The sequence below is a fragment of the Phaethon lepturus genome, unplaced genomic scaffold, assembly GCF_000687285.1.
Source record: "Phaethon lepturus isolate BGI_N335 unplaced genomic scaffold, ASM68728v1 scaffold45251, whole genome shotgun sequence".
Classification (NCBI taxonomy): Eukaryota; Metazoa; Chordata; class Aves; order Phaethontiformes; family Phaethontidae; genus Phaethon; species Phaethon lepturus.
The window spans coordinates 2,702-21,592 of NW_010520693.1; the positions used below are offsets into that span (position 1 = coordinate 2,702).

Sequence of the window (18,891 nt, forward strand, 5' to 3'; positions counted from 1 at the left end):
CTTACCCAATGAGTAATTACACTGTATTTAAATTTGGTTGTTTGCTCTCCTTCAGAGTAAAACGATCCCATTTGCTATCCAAGCTTTAAGGGCATCCATAAACATATGTGTAAACATTAGTCTCCAAGTTAGAGGAATGCCCAATAGCCTCGTCAAAACCAGGTCCTATCATACACACACTAGCACTGAAGACTGTGCATAAAACAGCCTGTTTCAAAGAGCTTAAGGCCAGACCTACAACAGTTTCAAACCTCCTAGTATCTGAACTAGACTGGTATGGGATCTGTGATCCACGGTAACACAATTTCTATAGTGGGCAAACGGATTTCAGGCATTGGTGAAGTTGCAATTAAAACAATAAGGAAAAGGTATTAACATCTGGAAGACAGCAATCCGTGATAGCCAATATGACAAATTCAAGCCAGCCATGCTAAGAAAAACAGATGCACAAGAGTGCAAATACAAGCACATACCGAAAAATAACTGTTTCTGTTTATGATGATAAAAAGGAGACCATCAGGACATCCTTTCAGGCAGACGTGCTGTTCAAAGAAAAACGCTCCTTAAGGGGAATTAAAATGAATCACTCACAAGAAGAAGTACTGTTGAATTCTTTTAATAACACTAGGAAAATATCATAGTATTAAAATCTTGCACGGGATCCTCAAAAGGTTATTTTGGTTGGGATTTCTTTGTGTTTATAAACCAAACTTTTTTTCCCCAGTTGTGTCTTCTTTTAAACCAACTACTTCTTTACATTGGTATTTCCAGTTAAAACACAGCTAACCTATAAATACCTGAATACCACAACACACATTGTGTGCATGGGTTTTGTTTAAATCTTAGCGGAAATAATGGTAAATCTATTCAACACAGGGAAGCAAATGTCGATTCGTTAAGCGGGGAATGTAACAGCCAGTAAAGAATACATTGCATACATAATACAGAAGGAAAAAAAATTATCATCTGGAGTATGTGAAATTACACTGATTTTGCACCTTAAACCTATTAGAAGTTACTCTGTTGGCCAATACTAATCCACTGAACAAGCAGAATGTTGGTCAGAAGTCTAATGTTTCCTGTACCAGCACAGAGAGAATATAAGCAGTCCAATGCTGTTAAAAGAAAACATGAAATCCAGCTCATGTTTCTGGTTAGGGATCGATTTCTTCAGGAACTACTGTTAACATAACATCTTCGTTGCCCCTGCGTACAACCATGTTCAACGTACTGTCCTTTTTAATAATGTCACTGACATCACTGGCTGAACTTATCGACTGTCCATTGATGCTTATAATCACATCGTTGTCCTTCAGGCCACCACTGAAAATACAAAGCAGCAATGTGTTATTATAATTGCCATTTTATTGTCTTTACAATATTGTTTAAAAAAAAAAAAAGATGGCTGGATTTTTCCTATTTTCCACCCAACAGCAGTTGCACAGAGACACAGCGGGCATGCAAAAAGCAATCAGAATTTATGAAGCAGTGAAGATTACAATACAATGCAGAAACCTCAGAAATTGGATGGAGGTACAAGTTTGATGAATCCCATATTTCACTGCCTTCAAAGGAATTCACTCTTGCAAATAGTGCAGTAGTTCTGCAATAAGGATCCTAGATGCCGATTCGGTAGAAGAGATAGAGGCATATTTTTCTTTTAAAATAATTGCAACAAGGCACGCATTTTTGAAGGGAAATTTTCCAAGGTTTTATTCATGTAAAATAGCAAGAGCAGAGCAATTTGAGTGGCACTATGTGTTAAACCATGACGAATTCCAGTCCTGGATCCATGCTGTTCTCCATACACAGCTGACTGACAGCCACTTCACCTTACCTTCGTGTTTTAAACCTGAGCAGGATAACACACGCAGCGATCCAGCCCCGTCACCAAAAACGCATCGAGCGTCCTTCCCCTCACCTGCCTGCCCGTAGCCCCCAGAATACCTTCTCCTGACCTCAGCACCACATGCAAACCGAAAACAAAACCCTCCCAACTCAAAGCGAGACGGGGCAGAACCGGAGCCGGCACCGCAAGGCTCCCCTGCCCAGGGCCGCAGGTCTCTCCCCCAGCCGGCTGAGACTGCTGCCGGGACCGAGAAACCGGGTGGTGAGGGATACCATCGACCACAACATCTTGCCCTGTCTTGCACAACTATCTGGCTCCAAGTTATGGAAATATTAACCAAGTAACGAGATCAGACATGATTCAGCCCTTCAGCATAATCCTTCTTCACAAAACCACAGAGCAGTCATCGGCCTCTTCCGCCCGCAGAAAACGTCTTACACGAGTGTCTCCTGAAAGCGGGATGCCTTGGCCAATGTTTGCAACAAATCTGGTTGCCTACCGAAGGCATGGCTTAAAACATTTTCGTGGGACAGACCATTCCGGACTATCTTGGTCTCCCGTGCAGCCCCTCCTCTCAACTCTTACCCAGGACAGGTCGCCGCAGAACTGCCCTGACCCCCTACCCAGCAGGTCTACACAACGCGTGTTGGAGAGGAAACCAGCAGAGTGGGGAAATCCACAGGCAAGGGGTCTAGGAGCGTGGGAGACAGACCAAACACGGGCTGCTTTTGATTGCCAGGCCAGCCTTCGGATGAAGCATCCTGATTTGAGTTTGCCTTCAAGTTACAAGGCTACGTTGCCTCATGTTTCTTCCACCTCTCTGATGTCCTTCTCCAACTCTCCGCTATTATCTGTACTCCTATAATGACTTTCCTGCACCTTCAGCCTGGACCTGCATGTCAGGGCAGTAAGTTCAGTGCCACAATGGAGTAGCCACATTATTCCTACGCTAACTGCAGTTTAATTTCACATCAGACGTACACCAGTATCCTGCATGAACAGCGCTGCCAACAAGAATTATTTACACAAAGCAGCAATAATTTAGAAAGCAAGCCAGGCAGCTAACACTCTATATTTTACAGTGGCATCCAAACTGTAACAGAAAGGTATCATGCCACCATCCTCGCAGTCTCCACAAGAGATAACATATGCCTGCTCCAAGCAGTCCTCTGCCTACATGCCTCTGGTGCTACATATGCCTCTTTCTTGCCACAAAGATTTAAATGATCTCTAGTTTCAGAAAATGAATAAAGTTTCCTATTTCCTACCGTGGATTATTGAGCGGTTTTGTATTAACCAAACTCTGAAGGGAAAGTGTCTCCGGCAAGACCCAACCAGACCAATGCCGGTGACCACAGACCAGATGCCGTACTTTGGCCAGGCATCTCATGAAGCGTGGTGCCAACCAGCAGGTGAGGTTCTGAGCAAACACTGAATAATACAAAGAAAAAGACCAGCTGGCCAAAATCAAAAGCTCTTCCAGTAACGTGACTCCTGACAAAGCTCTCATGTGGAAGAGTATCTTGTGCCAAGAAAGGATTTCACCCCCGATGGAGACACGCCAGGAGAGCGGGTGGGCATGCCCAGCGCTGAGGTGCTTAGGCTGAGATGGACACGTCTTCACAAGCTGGAAGCAAAGCTTCTCCCTCGCTCTCCTGTGGGAGTGACCAGCAGGGCCATGGGGAGCGTGTACAAGCAAACATCTTTATTCTGCACTGGCATCAGTACAACAGATGTCTTGGAAGCACATCGCTAAGAAAAATGAAAATTGGGTTTTCACGCCCACTGAATCCTTGCCCTTCCAGCCGGGAACGCTGACAGGGCTCCGCTGAATACCCCGAGACGTTCGCAATATTGCCCATCGGGGACTAGACTGAAACCACAAACTGATTTCCAGCAGACAGCCTAATAGCTATCAGATGGTCGTAATTTTGTTAATTTAACATAATCAAGATAGCCAGTTAAGCAGGGAATATTCTCCATCATTACCCCCTTAAGTCAGTGGCAGTGGTTTTGAGAAAAAAGTAGTTCAACTTACGCTTCAGCTGGTGTTTCTGGAATTACTTCAATAACATAGGCCCCAGAGACAACATCAGGAAAGTCTTTATGGCGATCCTTCAGCTCTCTAGCTTTGCTGGAAAACGAAGAAACAGCAACAAAAATATTTTGACAAGATGGGGAAAAAATAATCACACATTTTTACTTAGTCAACTCACTTAACATTCACTAGCTGAGGTGTTTCACACATGCTGATGTGACACTTCACCACTCATTTTAACCCTTAAAAGTATTTCAAGAATTACTATACTTTTTGCATGCATACAACTTTTCGATGCCTGGTTCTGGTAAAGACAATCATTTCAATAGATACAGAGGATCAGAGTTAAAACATTTCAAAACTTGGTCATTATTTTAGAACTAAAAGATCCTGAGCACCTAAAACAACCTCTTCAGTCTTCAATGTTTTGTTATACCTCTGATCCTGCACATGTAAAAACTTATAGTTATTTCTACAACATGTAGTATCACCTGCTCATGAGCCTTTTCTGGTTTAAGTATGAATAAGCAAGTCCACACTAAAGCTTCATTTTACATTAAGTGAATTGTTTCATGAAAATAATTTTATATAACTGGAAATATGCATGTAGCTGCTGCAGTTCTGGAAAACACACTGTCCTGTTTTCTCCTCGACCTTGAGGACAGCACAGGACAGATGGTAACAACACTGACAGAGCCCCAGGACAAATTAATGATCGCTGACTATTCTCTGCTGAAGCACTAAGGAAAAGAAAAACCCAGGGAGTCGTTTAAAAGCTCGCTCATAGAGTGGACAGGAGAGTTCAACCATGCAGCAGATGCACAGAAAAAGGGAGCAAAAACTGGCTGCGAGTTGTCACCAGCACCTACAAGAGGCTCAGGTTGCTGGTTCGAACCTCCTGGTTGTTTCTGCAGATCATGAGCTTGATCCAAATGCATGCAGTGACCACGCCTTGGAAGGGTGAGGAACCACCGCTGTTACTCACCTAGGAGTTAGAGACATCATTCGAATGCCAATGTATTTCTTTTTGGTTATAGCTTTTCCTACGAAAAGGAAAACAGGTCTTGATCAATTAATTGCTCTTCCAAAAAAGAGACCCTCAACGGCTGTTGACTTTCTGTTTTACTACTGTTTTCATGTTTCGCTCTTTCAAAGCAGTGAAGTACAGTACCTTTAGCTTGTCTGTCATGGGATTCAGTCAGGAACTTTTTTATTTTATCCGATGGGATAGCAAACGAGATCCCTGCTGTAACTTTTAATGTGTTAATTCCAATGACTTCACCATCCTGGAGAAAGAAGAAATTTTTACTAGCAAATGTGAAACACCTTGAAGAGAAACGGATGATTTCTTCCAAGCAATCACAAAGACAAATTCACACAACATACTCCATAGCAGTTTTTCAATTTTCTAAATGGTTTCCTTAAGTCTAATTTCTCTGAATCATCTATTGATAAAAAAAATCTACATTCTACACTTTTGGAAAACTGACGTCAACATTCATATTGCTACTAGCAGAGGAAAGATCAGAATTGGGTAGCTCTCCAGGTTGCAGTAGACAAGCAGCATATTCTACAGCCAATTTTGGTCTGTTATTTCGGCAGGCACCTTGCAAAGCATGGCACCAACAGGCAGGTGAGGTGCTGAGTGAATATCGCATAATAACATAAAGAAAAATGACAGTTCACCAAAATCAAAAGCTTTTCCCAGTAATGCGACTCCAAGAGACCATTTCGGATTAAACATCTCTGCTGACACCTGACGATTCGAACGCTTCTGAAATCTCAGCAGCTTCCTTCCCTGGTCTATCCCAGATAAAAACTATCCACCTACGAATTGTAAAATGGAGGTTACTGGTGCTAAAATTGTACTGCAAGACAGGTGAAAAAAACCTGCCAAATCTCCAGGGCAGAAACTCTGACCAGCTCTTTTTTCTCCCCATTTGTGCCGTCCCTCGTTGAGGAGCGCTGCCTCTCCTCCGTTCGACCCTGCGTGCCCCCACGAGAGCTCTGGCACAGCAGTTGGGTTGTGCAACCTGCTTCAGCTGCTCTCTCCTGGGCTTATCCACAGCTGCCGCAAGGTCAGCTCGGACTGCATTCTACAAGATCAGCGAATAAACCCTCGTATCCTGATAAATACATGAGATTTTCAACCCCCTCGGCGGTGACCCAAAATAAAGGGGTAGGTATGTTTTTGAATCATTCATCTGAGTTTCAGTATGCAAAAAAAAAAAAGTGCTAGCTGCATGGCACACTGAGTGCAAATGCCTCAACTTTGAAATGTACTTTTTACTTTTTGCAAGGGATGGGCAAAAAAAATTGTGCATTACACTCGCTCAAAACTATGCAAACTGTAAACACCTTAAATATTGAAATCCAGCCTATCTTGTGATTTGCCAGCATAAACACTGACAAGCGATTAGTAAGAACCATGTGAATTTTGTGTAGTCAGCCAGACATCGAATGCTCTGAATCACATTTCTGGTGTAGGGTTTTGTTTGTTTGTGTGGGTCTTTTTGGTTTTGTTTTTAAACTAAAAAGTAAAAATTAAAAAGCTTAACACTAAGCAAATAAACTTAAAGAAACTCTTACCAGATTTACGAGGGGTCCTCCGGAGTTTCCATACTGAAAATAAACATATGGCAAGAACATGTTTTAATATCTACCTCTTAATTCATGGCAAGCAGAACATAAAAGAAATTTTTGAAATATTTCTGTAGTAATTTTTTCATTGTCTACTGAATATGTGCAATAGAACAGTCTTAACAGCCAAACCCATTAACTACACTTAACATCGTCCCTTTTAGCTGAGCTTTGCAAATGCTTAGTCCTTCTTCTCTTGCCAGAGTAAGTTAAGAAAGCCAAGGGTTTACTTTTAATAGTACCACACTAGCAACTTAGAAGATTTTAGGACAGCTCTGGGATCTGTCAGCAAAGATTTCGTACAAAGCCAACAGCAGAAGTACAAAAACTATTGTTTTGCCTTAATGCAGAAACAAACTTGAATCCTTAAACTAAGCTTGGCTTCCTTTTTAGAAAACAGATGGATTTCGAGAAGATACTTTTTTGCCAGAGAATAGTGCCTCCTCCCTTGTAAGAATTTTGAAGTGAAGGCAGATAATTGTACTTGGTGTGGTTCCTTGGGGGATTTTTAAATAACAGTCAAGTGCTGCTGCAGCACAGATGTCCATATTTACATGGATGAAAGAAAAGCCAGCTACGCTCACTGTTCTTAAGAACTATATCGCTGGTGAAATTTTCGAAGCAACTATGCAAGAAATTTAAGAGATGAAGGGGACAAGGCTCAGAGCAGGACGTACGTTGATGATGGCATCGGTCTGAATGTAGTCCATATCAGAGTTGCGGAGCCCCAGCTCCTTCCCTCCACGCTGAGTGGTACTAACGATCCCCGTAGTCACTGTATTTTGAAGGGAAAATGGACTTCCAATCGCGACCACAAATTCTCCTGGCCTCAAGTCTGCAGATTGACCAAGCAGAAGAACTGGCAATTTACCCTACAAATAAAAATAAATTTTAAAAAAAGAAGATGAATGAAAAAGAACTCAAATGTTGTTAAGACACTACAACACCAGCAGAATAAATTCCACAGAAACGTGAATACGTTAATAGAGCAAAGGGAAAAAGGAAGACTTTTAGCCCTTGGCAATTTTGCTTGCTCTGTTTTCTTTGAATATTTCATGTGGTTCTGTACAGAAACATCTCAATGAACTTCTGCTCTAAAGAGTGGGCTCTTTAGACTGTAGGAGTACTTCTTCCACAACAGGTACCCATTACATCAAACACAATTAAAAGACCAAAGGAGTATTTATGCTCTGCTGTACCAAGCAAACATCTGATGATAATAGGAATAAGTTGTTTCCAACCGCTTCTTGAAATAATTAGCCAACAGCTGCTGAAGTAAAAATAATGTGTTGTTTGAGAGTGAACACTAAAGAGTCATGAAAGCAATCGCTGAGGTGTACCAAACATGCATATGTACAGTTAAAAGTATTTTATATACTCAAAAGATACCAGCTAACATTCCGTCTTACTCTTTCTCCAATGGAGTATCTCTTCTAAATAATTATATTGCCTCCTACATACACTGATGTCGTCTTCTGAAGATCTTAGGATTTAAAGACTTGATGGGATTTTTCTGTTATGACAGTAGGGGATATCATTATATTTTCCCTTCAAGATCCTATCTCTAAACATATTAACTATCATGTTATTGAAGACATTCCCACTAGGACACAACACATTCCTAAAATCCAGCATCGATAGAGATCACTGCAATTTACAGCAATTTCAAAAAAAAAAAAAAAAAAAAAAAAAAAAAAGAGGGAAAGTTGGATCCACACAGCCTTGCCAGTGCAACGGATCAAGGGAACCAAGTACGGTTTCTCCAAGACATGTTGTATCTGCACAGGAACCAAACCAGATGGATAACAGATGAGTCAAACGGGACCAATAAGCCCCCTTCAGCAACTGGAAAACAGCTGGGAAGTTCTTAAGGTCTTCTATTCCCCAAGTAATTAAGAAGGGTATTCTGAAACATATCATATTTCAAATAAATACTTTTCCTTTATTTATCACCTGTCCGTAAAATACACATTGAGCACCATTTCTTCTTTGCTTTGCATTTTTACAAATCAGTCTTTACCCTTTCAGTGACGTTACACGGTTTTTAATCCTTTTACGTTTAACCTGTTGTCCAAATGATCCTGACTCTCTCCAGGTATTTAATCATGTCACTAGACTATTTCTATTAGCATCAATGGACCTGGACATGTATAAATTGAGGTTTTGACTTAAGGATTTGGAAGGTTAGGAGGTTACTGAACCCTAAATCAAAACAGAAGAAGTCTCAAGGGATATCTCTTTTGCTTGGCAAACCTAACTTTAATATAGCTTTCCTCCAAGCTCGCCCCTCTTCAAAATTCTTTCCTTTGCTCAACAAACCTGGCCCCAAAAGCAAAAAGGCATTATTATAATTTTTTTAAACAGGCCAGTGGTTCTAGATGCAGTGGAAGCCCCACCTAGAGATCTCCAAGGTTTTTTTTAGATTTCCTAAACCAATTTCCAAGGAGTGGGTGACATAGTCACTTTATTAAAAAACAGGGTACCTTCAAGGTATTCTTGAGCTGTGTACCTAAAATGGAGGTACAAACTGGCTTAATACCCCTTCTTGTAATTCATTCCTTCCAGAAGACTTGTAAAGGTGCCTTTTTCATCCCATACCTGTTCCAAAGCACACAGATCTATGCATCTGTACTTGATGGGATCCAAAAGGCGTATACTGTGTGCTCACATAGCAAAGAAACAAGGTAATATTTAGTATGCATTGATTATTTGTACATAACCCCAAGTTAGTGATAATTTTGCTTCAGAAATTAGTAAGAGATTAATCATTATTAAATTTTGGCAAAAAGTGAAAATATTACATGAGTTTAAATTGGAAAGCAAGGGCTAGCTCTTTAGGGGTCTTTTGCTATCAGCAGCCTGAAAGCCTGTATCAATGTCACCCTTTGGGACAAAAACCCACTAATTTAAACTAACCCAAATGCCCATCACTTCGTTTTTTTCACCTACAGTTTTATTTCAAATAAAAAATATTTCAAATCTTGGGAGATGCACAGTGTCTCTAAAGTAGAAAGGAAAAAATTAAAGACATCAGTCATCACTATACGCCGCTGCAAATACAGAATTATGGTTTTAATATTTAACAAGCCTGGTCCTGTGTATCCTTTGTAACAATTGCACCAGCAAAATTTTACTCAGATGAACAGATTGTTTCAATAAAACTCATTGCCAAATCCCAGACAGGATAAGATGCTCTGTGGAAACTTATCTCAGTCTCCAGACAGAAAGAAAAAAATTAACCAACTGCTTCTTAAACAGAATCAGTCAGAAGAGCAACAAGAATAGGCAACATACTGAGGGAAAAACATTTCCCTTTCTAATTATCTTTCAGAGGAAAGTTTTCACAACCAGCAATGCCTTACTAATTAAATAATAATTGCCCGTGGCCCCTATCAGTGCCACAGCCATAGATAAAGCCAACCAAGGCCATGGCTTAATTCTGGGAAGGATTCAACAGCGACGCTCAGTTTCCCCATCGTGTTTGCAGTGCGGCCGACAAGCAGCAACAGCCCAAGGCAACACTGCTGAGCAGTCCATAATCTCAGACCACGGCCCTGACTCCAAGGGACCTCTCCAGTACAGCGGGAAACAAGCAGCTATGATTAGCTGTGCTGGGAAGCACGCAGTATATGCAACACAAACAGCCCCATATGGGTATTGTTTGGATAGAGGGAGCACCCTGGCCCTTCCTTCTCTTGCCAGATGCTATTAAGCTTACGTAGCACGTGTTTTCAAGATGTCGTTGGTCAAGAAGAGCATCTCTTTTTGGCACTGGTCTTCCTTATTTAAAAAAAAAAAAAAAAACAAAAAACAAAAAAACAAACCCACAACAACAACACTACAAAAAGTGGCTTTTGTTTGTATCCCAGTGCACTGAAAACGGATACTTTACAGAGAAAGGGGACATTTATCAGCAAATGGAACATAGACAAACTAAGAAAACAGAAATTATTTTTTTTAATTAACAGCAAAAGAAGACTGGTCGTGTACGAAGTTGAAGATTTATACAATGTTCCTGAGTTATAAAAACAGTCATGAAGCCAAAATCACATTTGGCAGCAGAAAGAAAATACATGAACAATCTCTGACTAATACAATTACTTTTGATTGTGCTGAGTTTTCAAGCCTGTGCCTATACTAGCTAGGCTTCAGTTCAAAGTCTAACGCTGTACGGATTGGCCGTGGGTCATCTGTGTGATTCAACACGCCTTCTGGAAAGAGTTTGGCTAACCTTTCCTTTGCTAGGAACAAAAATCAATCGCAAAAATCGCCTTCCTCTGCACTTCTTATGAAACCAGGCTTTGGAAAACGTGTTCTCTCTTTCTAATTTCGCGGTGTGGTGCAGAGCGCACTAACAGCACTGCATGTAAATACTTTCAATGGTGCCTCTACAATTACATGTCATAAAGAATCGGCTGTGATGAATATATGCATTGTAGTGGCTTTAAATTTAGGGTATTCTCTTTAAAAGAGTTTCAAAATAACATTGCCACATTCAGAACGAAACTTTCCGTTGTCAAAAACCCCCAAGTATTTATTTAGATTGTAGAGGTGGTTTTGAAGTGAAAGCAGTATAAAACCAGTCCAAACCCCAGGGCATCAAGCGATCGAGTGGGAAGCACGTCCTTCCGCAGTGCGCAAGAGGAGCGCTGGAAACGCAGGGCAAGCCCTTAGAGCAGCGGTTGTAACCCGAATCGTATCAGAACACGCTGCCTGTGCCCCCACACCCTTCCACTGGCAAGCTCTTGCCGAGGACGTTAAGGCAGCCATCGTAAACCGAGTTTAACTTTGGGTCTTGGGCCCTTAATAACTATACTTAATAAATGGGCACTCTTCAACCTTTTACATAACGCCTGATGGTCATCGGGATGACGTAACTGCTGTTACAACTCGTGATTCTCTTCGGTTAACTATAGATTTGCCACAACAGTTAATTAAAATCCCAGGCAAACAAGCATGCCTCGCAGCACAACGAGCAGGGAGCCAGAAACACCCAGCACCTAAAGCCAGCTTTCCCAGTGACTCACTGCATGACCTTGGGCAACACGGAACGTCTTTTCTTTCCCTCCGTTTTTCATTTGACGAAGCCTCGGGGCTCTGCTGGGACCCGTGTTTACTCAATACAACAAATCTGCAAGCAGGCATACTGCAGGTACACACAAATAGGACTAAACATGCAAAACCATAAGTGGCACATGACTCACTGTTTACACCCAGCCAGAGAAGGAGCCATTAATTAGTGTTAATATTTTCAGCCTTTCTCACCCCGAAGGGCTTCAGACATTTTTATATATGGATTTGACTCAAACCCTGGATAAACATAACGCCCACAAAACGGAGAGCCGCACAGCACCACGGCAAACGGCTTCACCCAACGATGAGGTGCCGCCGTGCCGCGGACGGGAGGCAGCGGCTCGGCACAGGAGACCAGGACAAGTACGGAAGAACAGCAGCAGCAGCCAGGAGCCAGATGTTCACCTGATGCACATCAGCATCCTAACTTGAATGAGGTAAAATAATGAGTGGAGCCTCGAGAAATCAGCTCTGAACCTGAAAGAAGAGGCAGCACGTAACCACCACCGGGCACGGCTAGTGCCGCCGAGGAGTAAAACCCAAGAGACAGACCATAACCAGCAGGCGTTTCGGGTCAAACTTTTTCATCCGTGAAATAAGTGAATTTCTCTCTGAGTTGGCACAGAAAGCAAGTAAACCCCTTCGCTGCTCTGTAATCCCCTTCGTTTGTAGAAGGAAGATCACGAATCTGCAGGAAGTAGTTCAATAAACCGATGGTGAGGAGACAAATGTTCAGAGTTAAATTTGTTTCAAATAGCGACAGATTTCCTTCACGCTTTTTATTTTTAGGTGGAAAAGAAACAGATGCTTGTATGGTACGCTAATTCAGCTGTAAGTGACTCTGGCAAAACATGGAACTTCCATGGGAATTGCATTTCTGTTCTCATTAATGAAACTATTTAACTTTCAGAATACCTTATGGCAAAATAAAAACACAGGCCATGAGCATATAAAAACGTAGAGCATCATCTACAATCTAGAAACTGCTTGACAGAACGCCAAAGAAAATGGAACACCGAAGCTGAATGCATTACAAGCCTCCGAAAGCATTTCATCTACAGTTAGAAAAACAAAACTGAGCCTCTCTATCTAAATATGGAGCATGGGAAGCTTGCAGAAAAAAATAAAAAAGGATGAAGTTGTGTTTTGCTATGTCACCAGGATTTCAATTACCTGGCAAGACACTGCTGTTCTTCTTAAAGTAAAATAAAAAGTAAAGTAAAGTAAAATAAAAAGTAAAGAAATAAAGTAAAATAAAATAAAGTAAAATAAAGTAAAGTAAAATAAAGTAAAGTAAAATAAAGTAAAATAAAGTAAAATAAAATAAAGTACTCTGGTGCTGGCAGACCCACCCCAGAGGTCTGTGAGCATTTTGCTGTGTGGGGAGCCGGATCAGAGCATCGTTCCTGAAGTAAGGGCTACTAGGAGCTGAAGATGGCAGGAAACCACTGCTGCCGAAACCGATGAGTAAACAGGAGTTAACATGCAAGCTTTTTACAAGCTATTTCATTTCTATGGGTCCTGAAGACTTCTGGAACCAATATGTGGGCTTCCTCAGGCTCTCGAGAGGAAGCAACATAATATCCAGCGACAGATTTCAAAGTAAAATAGCATTTTAGAGAAGCCACTTACATCTGGTATTCAAGTAGTTTGGGTTTTTCAAAATGTGGGCTATTAAAATATTGATACATAAACAGGAAAGTTTGCTTTCCTGCTTCCTCCAGCTCGTACACACAGGGGAAGAAAAAGCAAATCCCCGCTGACCACAAAGATACAGACGCTGCATTGCCTCACGAAACCACCGAAGGAACGAGGGCAGAAGGTCCTGTTGATTTAGAAGTGTCAAACTAAGTGGTTATTAGCAAGATGCAGGAAGAGCCTTAAGCAAAAGGGCTGAAATACCACCGCAAACTAGAGATCGGTCAGGAACCCACCACGGCTGTACCATGCGGATGCCAAACCCTGCCTGGGATACCTTCAGACACTGGCATGTTTTCCGTGCCATAGGTGCTACTTCGGAGTCGGTGGCAAGTGTCTCATGGCTGGATTTTAAACGTGTAGGAAGAAGATACACCTCAAAATAAAGCCATTCACCGTGCTCCTCCCTTCTGTACTCGCTGCCAAGCCACAGGCGCCTGCCCCAGAGATCACTTCTGCAGGGCAGAGTCCCATCTCCGGGGCTGAAAGGGGTCTCCAGGCAAAAGCCACCTCCACCTTCCGCTCCTTCTGGCTTCCAGCTTCGATGTGAGTGAGGGCACCGGGCTCTTTCACAACTCTGCCCGCAATTAACCTTGATGTTGTCCATTAAACCACCCTAAAATTTTCTTTCCTCCTCCTGGTGTTTACAGTTTTCAGCAGCTGTATCAGATATTCTTATTTAACAAGACAGTTATTTGTCTTGAGATGAATTTCATAATCAAGCTCTGCCAGCTCAAAAGCATCTGCTTGCTTTGGAGTGTTGTGCAATATTTTTGATGGGTTTCACGTTCGCTGCAGTGTCACGCGTGCCACACAGGATGGATTATTTCACCAGCCTCTGCCTGTGCTGCCAAAGTCCAAAGTTTTCTAGGGAGGTTTTATAAATTTTGCGTGTTCGGATCCAAATGATCTGCGACCGCGCTGTTTCTTTCTAGTACTGCTGTCTCCTCAAAGCTGCTTGCATTTGGAAGGGTAGTTATGTCGCATTCACATTCACCACACTTGACTCCAATCTTACTTCCTACTTTCAACACTTCAGCAAACTGCTGTGCCTCACTATGGACACAAGAAATCCAGTTTCTCTCTTTTACAGACTGTAAAAATAAGCGTATTTTAGGATTAGAAGAATAACTCCCAAGATTTCTATTCCTCATTGACTGCAATATGCACTTCCACGGAGAAGAATTTGAGCAGGGAAACGGTTCATCCTTACTGGCACCCAGATTTTACCATCCTCTTTCATTTCCTACTGTAGTCAGCAAAGTCAAATTAGTTCTAGTAATGTCTTTGGCCAGATTTTCACACATTGAAGAAAAACTGCGTGCAGGCTGCTGCAAATCTTAACAGTTTTAGGAATATCAGCTGATGGCCTAAACTCATACTTCAAGCCCAGTTCTGCTCCTAAGCAGAGAGGAATTCTTCACCCTTCAGGTCCTGCCTTAACATGCCACAGAAAAAAAAGAAGAAAAAAATTTTCTCTATTTTTGATGTCACATTCAAATAATTTATTCAAAAGGAAGAACTTCACCTCTTACTTCAGAAAAATTCTTAAGGATGATTTTCATCCCATATCCAGATCTTTAAAGGGATATTTCTACCGTTACATTGACTTCTTTAGTCATCAAATACATTTCAACTTCAACAAATTATTACCTCTGTGATTTTAAAAAGCCTTTTGTGAATCTGAATGATTGCAAGGCATTTCAGCACAAAAAGGAAAGCTCAAACACTGAACTTGAATGGACAGGGGAGGTTTAGACTGGATATTAGGAAAAATGTCTTTACTGAGAGAGTGGTCAGGCATTGGCACAGGCTGCCCAGGGAGCTGGTGGAGTCGCCATCTCTGGAAGTGTTCAAAAAACCTGTGCACGTGGCACTTCAGGACATGGTTTAGTGGGCACGGTGGTGTTGGGTTGATGGTTGGACTTGATGATCTTAAAGGTCTTTTCCAACCTTAATGATTCTGTGACTCTGTGACACATAAAAACATCACATGAGATTTCAGTCTGAAAATAAACTCCTCAGCTGACTGTGTTTCCATTTTAACCATCTGTGAACACTTAAAGTTTTGCGTTTCTCAAACTCCAAGTGCTAAGCATCACCTGTCCTGCAAACAGAGGTGCCTCAGGCCTCACCTTGGATTGGGATTTCCCAGTGCCATGTCACTACAGCGAGCTGGAAAACTGCTCCCATCCCAGAAAAAAAAAAAAAAAGGCGATACAAGAAGTTTTCCCCAATTCTTCTCAAAATTATCCTGAGATTCAACAGGCAGGGGCCAGTGGCGGAACAACACACAAGGTACCAGGCTGTACAACTGATAGGAGACTTACCAAGGGTACATCAGACCTAAGTTTATACCCATATTCTATCTAATTTAGAGCAGAGATGTGAAATTTGATCTCCTGCTACCAAGACAGATGTGCTAAGGTGACATTACGCGAGGAAAACAGCAGGAGCCTGCTCACCTCCTTCTGCAAGAGCTCAGCCTCCAGGCACTGAGGCACTTCCCAAAGTTTCATTAAAACCAACCCTTTTGCTCATAGACAACTGAATATTAACGGATCAATCCTTCCCTTCTCCACCCCCAAAAAGAAAAATGTAGCGGCTTCGGTTCTAGATAGCTCTAAGACAGAAAACGTTTCCTGCTTTAAAGAATTTGCAAATACATATAAATTAACTAGGTTGCAGTGCTCACAATCTGAAGCATTTGCTATGTTGGCCAGCTTCAGAAAGTCAATACATCAAGCCAAAGACACATCCTTGTACCATGGAGTTAATAATTACAACAATTGTGAATTTTTGAATAATTGTTTTTGAAATGGCAAAAGCTGCTGCATGTTAGATCAAAAATCGTGCTCCATGACCAAACAATGTAAGAGGATAATAACCTAGAATGAGAAAGACTTGCCAAATGATCAGCTGATGTGCCACTTGCAAAACAGGGTTGCAACTACATTAAAAAATTAAATTGATGGAAGATGATGACGACTATCATTTAATTACACAGCAGTCATTTTTAAAAGAGAAGAGTATCTGCCATCTTGCAAGTCATAACTAGAATGGCCAATTCCAGTCTTGTTTAGCAGTGGTTTCCACTACAGGCAACTCATCTGGCTGCAGACTCTTTTTTCCCAGCTGCTTCAAGTCTTGCAGGTTCTCCCTTCCTGCGAGCAGCTTACCAGGGAAATTTGGGAGCCATTTCTTCAGGCTCCAAAAATAACATAAAACTCTACGTCTGCTCTCTTCTCAAGTCCTCAGAACAATCCATCGCATCAGTTCCATGTCTCCTCTCATTGACTTACCAGCTCCTTCCCTCTCTGAAGCTCACCTTCCTACTGCCTTAAGTCTTTTCCTTCTCACCACCACTTTCTGGTCTACTTTCCCCACCACGTTGTGCTTCCAATTTTAAACCACTTTTCCAGCTTCCCTTCACTCCCTGCCATATCCTACTCAGCCTAATGCTGCCAGTTCTCACCCTGGAGATCCTTCCTTCAAAGCAAAGATTCCTTTGCTTTGCTACTGCAGATCTGCTTTTGCTTATTTTAACATAATAATGAGAAAAGAAGCGACTGGTGGATGTGTAAATCTGTTACCTCAGGAAAACAGAGGAGAAAACGAGATGGCAAAAAACTTTCTTGGTTTTTTGCCATGCTGCTGTTAAGTTTTTTAAAAAGAACAAAGAAAGAGGTTTTTAAATGACAAAGGTGACAAGAAAGCAGCAGGAGCACTTCACATCTTGGGTCATCCAAGAGTGCTGCATTAGACATCCGATTTAGTCATGAACTCTGGCACAAACACTTTTGACCTCGCTGGGGAATAAGTCTGAACTAAAACAACACTGCAAGAGCTACACATTTTCGAGTCATGTGTTTCAAATGAAACGTTGTTGCTCGTTAAATTTGGAGGTCATTAACTAACGGTCCAAACAAGGGAAACCACTATGAGCAGCACCACAAGCAATCACATGCTTCTAATTGCATCTACATGACAAAGTATTTCAACACAATATTCCACTTGCGCTACATTGTTGACGTGTGCAGAATGGCATGACAGCTTTTCTCCTGTTGCAGGAGGTGGAAAAATGCCGACAGCTGTATGTTTGATATGGAGGAAGACTATGGATAGGAAGCTGTGTTCCCACTTGTTCAGAAAACCACTTGCAGTGTAAGAGCATCTTTCCAAGCAGGCTTTAATTTGCATGTTTAAGATGCTTCCTACGATACCTGCCACTTCAGTAGGTACATCAGTGTGGTACAGCCCTTCAGAGGGACAAACATAGCCCCTAAAAGCAATTTATGACTTCAGTATAGGCACAGAAGAAAGACTAATACAACCCTCTACCAACCAAAAGGGAACACTCCCATTTCTTCTCAGAGGGAGAGAGTTACATTAGCCAATGTGTGTGTAACCCAGCCAGTAAACTATGCTGTTGGGTTTTATTTTGAGGATGCACACAAAAGCGCTATGTACTTGCTTGCACTACACTGAGAGGTGATAACATTAACCACTACCAACCACACACTTGGCTTTGAACAACATGTATCCACCTGGCTCAAAGATTCTCTGTAACTCAGACCTCTGAACTACCAGTCTTTCTTTCAACCATGAAAATTAGCAGTAGCTTTGGAGAAGAAGATACTAAATTAAGAGGAATGAAATGTGACTTGCTTTAATGACTTACCTGAGAATCTATTTTAATTAGTGCAATGTCAGCTTTTTCATCAACATCTTTAATTTTAGCTTCATACGTTTCACCATTCTTCAGTTCCACCTTCACCCGGTTTTTGTTGGTGACAACATGGGCGTTTGTCACTATCAGTCCATCCTCTGAGACGATGAACCCTGAACCACTGGCGACAGGAATCTCCCTCTTCGAATAAGGAAGTCTAAAAGATATGGGAAATAAATATTTATCGCTGCAAAGAGTTGAAAGGTCACAAATGATGCTGTTAATACACAGCCAAAAAGAGTTTGGTGCTTTTTAACGCTTTAGGATATCTGCTGTTACTTCCTATCATTAACAAGAAATGCACATGCATTAGTTTAACTGTTTTTTTTTTTCTCCCCCAGAACTCTTAAATTATCTTCAGTTCTTAAGCATGACAAATATTTATGATCTCAAAAACCTCTTTGCTATCACATAGCATCAATTTCTGGCACATGGGCAGCTGTTTTCAAGAATACAAAAATCAAAACTGGGCATCTTGTTTACTTGCGAAATAATTCAATGTGAACCACAGCAGGAGCTATCTTCTCCACCACATCTGCAATAAAGTTGTATTTGTGCCGCAGGCTATTAGGATGTTCTTGGCCTGAAATAGAAACAGAAAACATGTCACGAGTTCTTCAAATGACAGGAGAAGGGTCGTTGCAAAACACCTGAATTAAAAAAAGCTCCAAGTGGATATCCTCCCCCTCCTTAAAAGTCATCTGCAGCACAACCCTTGCCCCCAGATTACCCTTCTGGCTCTCTGCACGGAAGAGGCAGCATGCTTTATCACTCGGACAAACGGATCCGTGAAACCTTCTTGTTTCAAGCGCGCGTACTTGGGCCACGGGGCAGCAGATCTGCTGCTCCAAGCGTGGCTGTAGC

At 41.7% G+C, this 18,891-nt stretch overlaps 1 protein-coding gene across 1 annotated transcript in view; it reads right to left on the bottom strand.

Moving 5' to 3' along the window:
* Positions 1–600: 600 nt before the first annotated feature.
* LOC104628777 (serine protease HTRA1-like) overlaps positions 601–18,891 on the bottom strand; it is a gene marked incomplete at its 5' end in the record, with an annotated part of 25,385 nt that continues 7,094 nt past the window's right edge. The window contains 8 exons of the mRNA XM_010297467.1: positions 601–1,323; positions 3,888–3,983; positions 4,873–4,930; positions 5,059–5,173; positions 6,477–6,509; positions 7,205–7,399; positions 17,980–18,184; positions 18,511–18,610. Of these exons, the coding sequence (XP_010295769.1) occupies positions 1,155–1,323; positions 3,888–3,983; positions 4,873–4,930; positions 5,059–5,173; positions 6,477–6,509; positions 7,205–7,399; positions 17,980–18,184; positions 18,511–18,610 (971 nt within the window). The remainder of the gene's footprint in view (positions 1,324–3,887; positions 3,984–4,872; positions 4,931–5,058; positions 5,174–6,476; positions 6,510–7,204; positions 7,400–17,979; positions 18,185–18,510; positions 18,611–18,891) is intronic.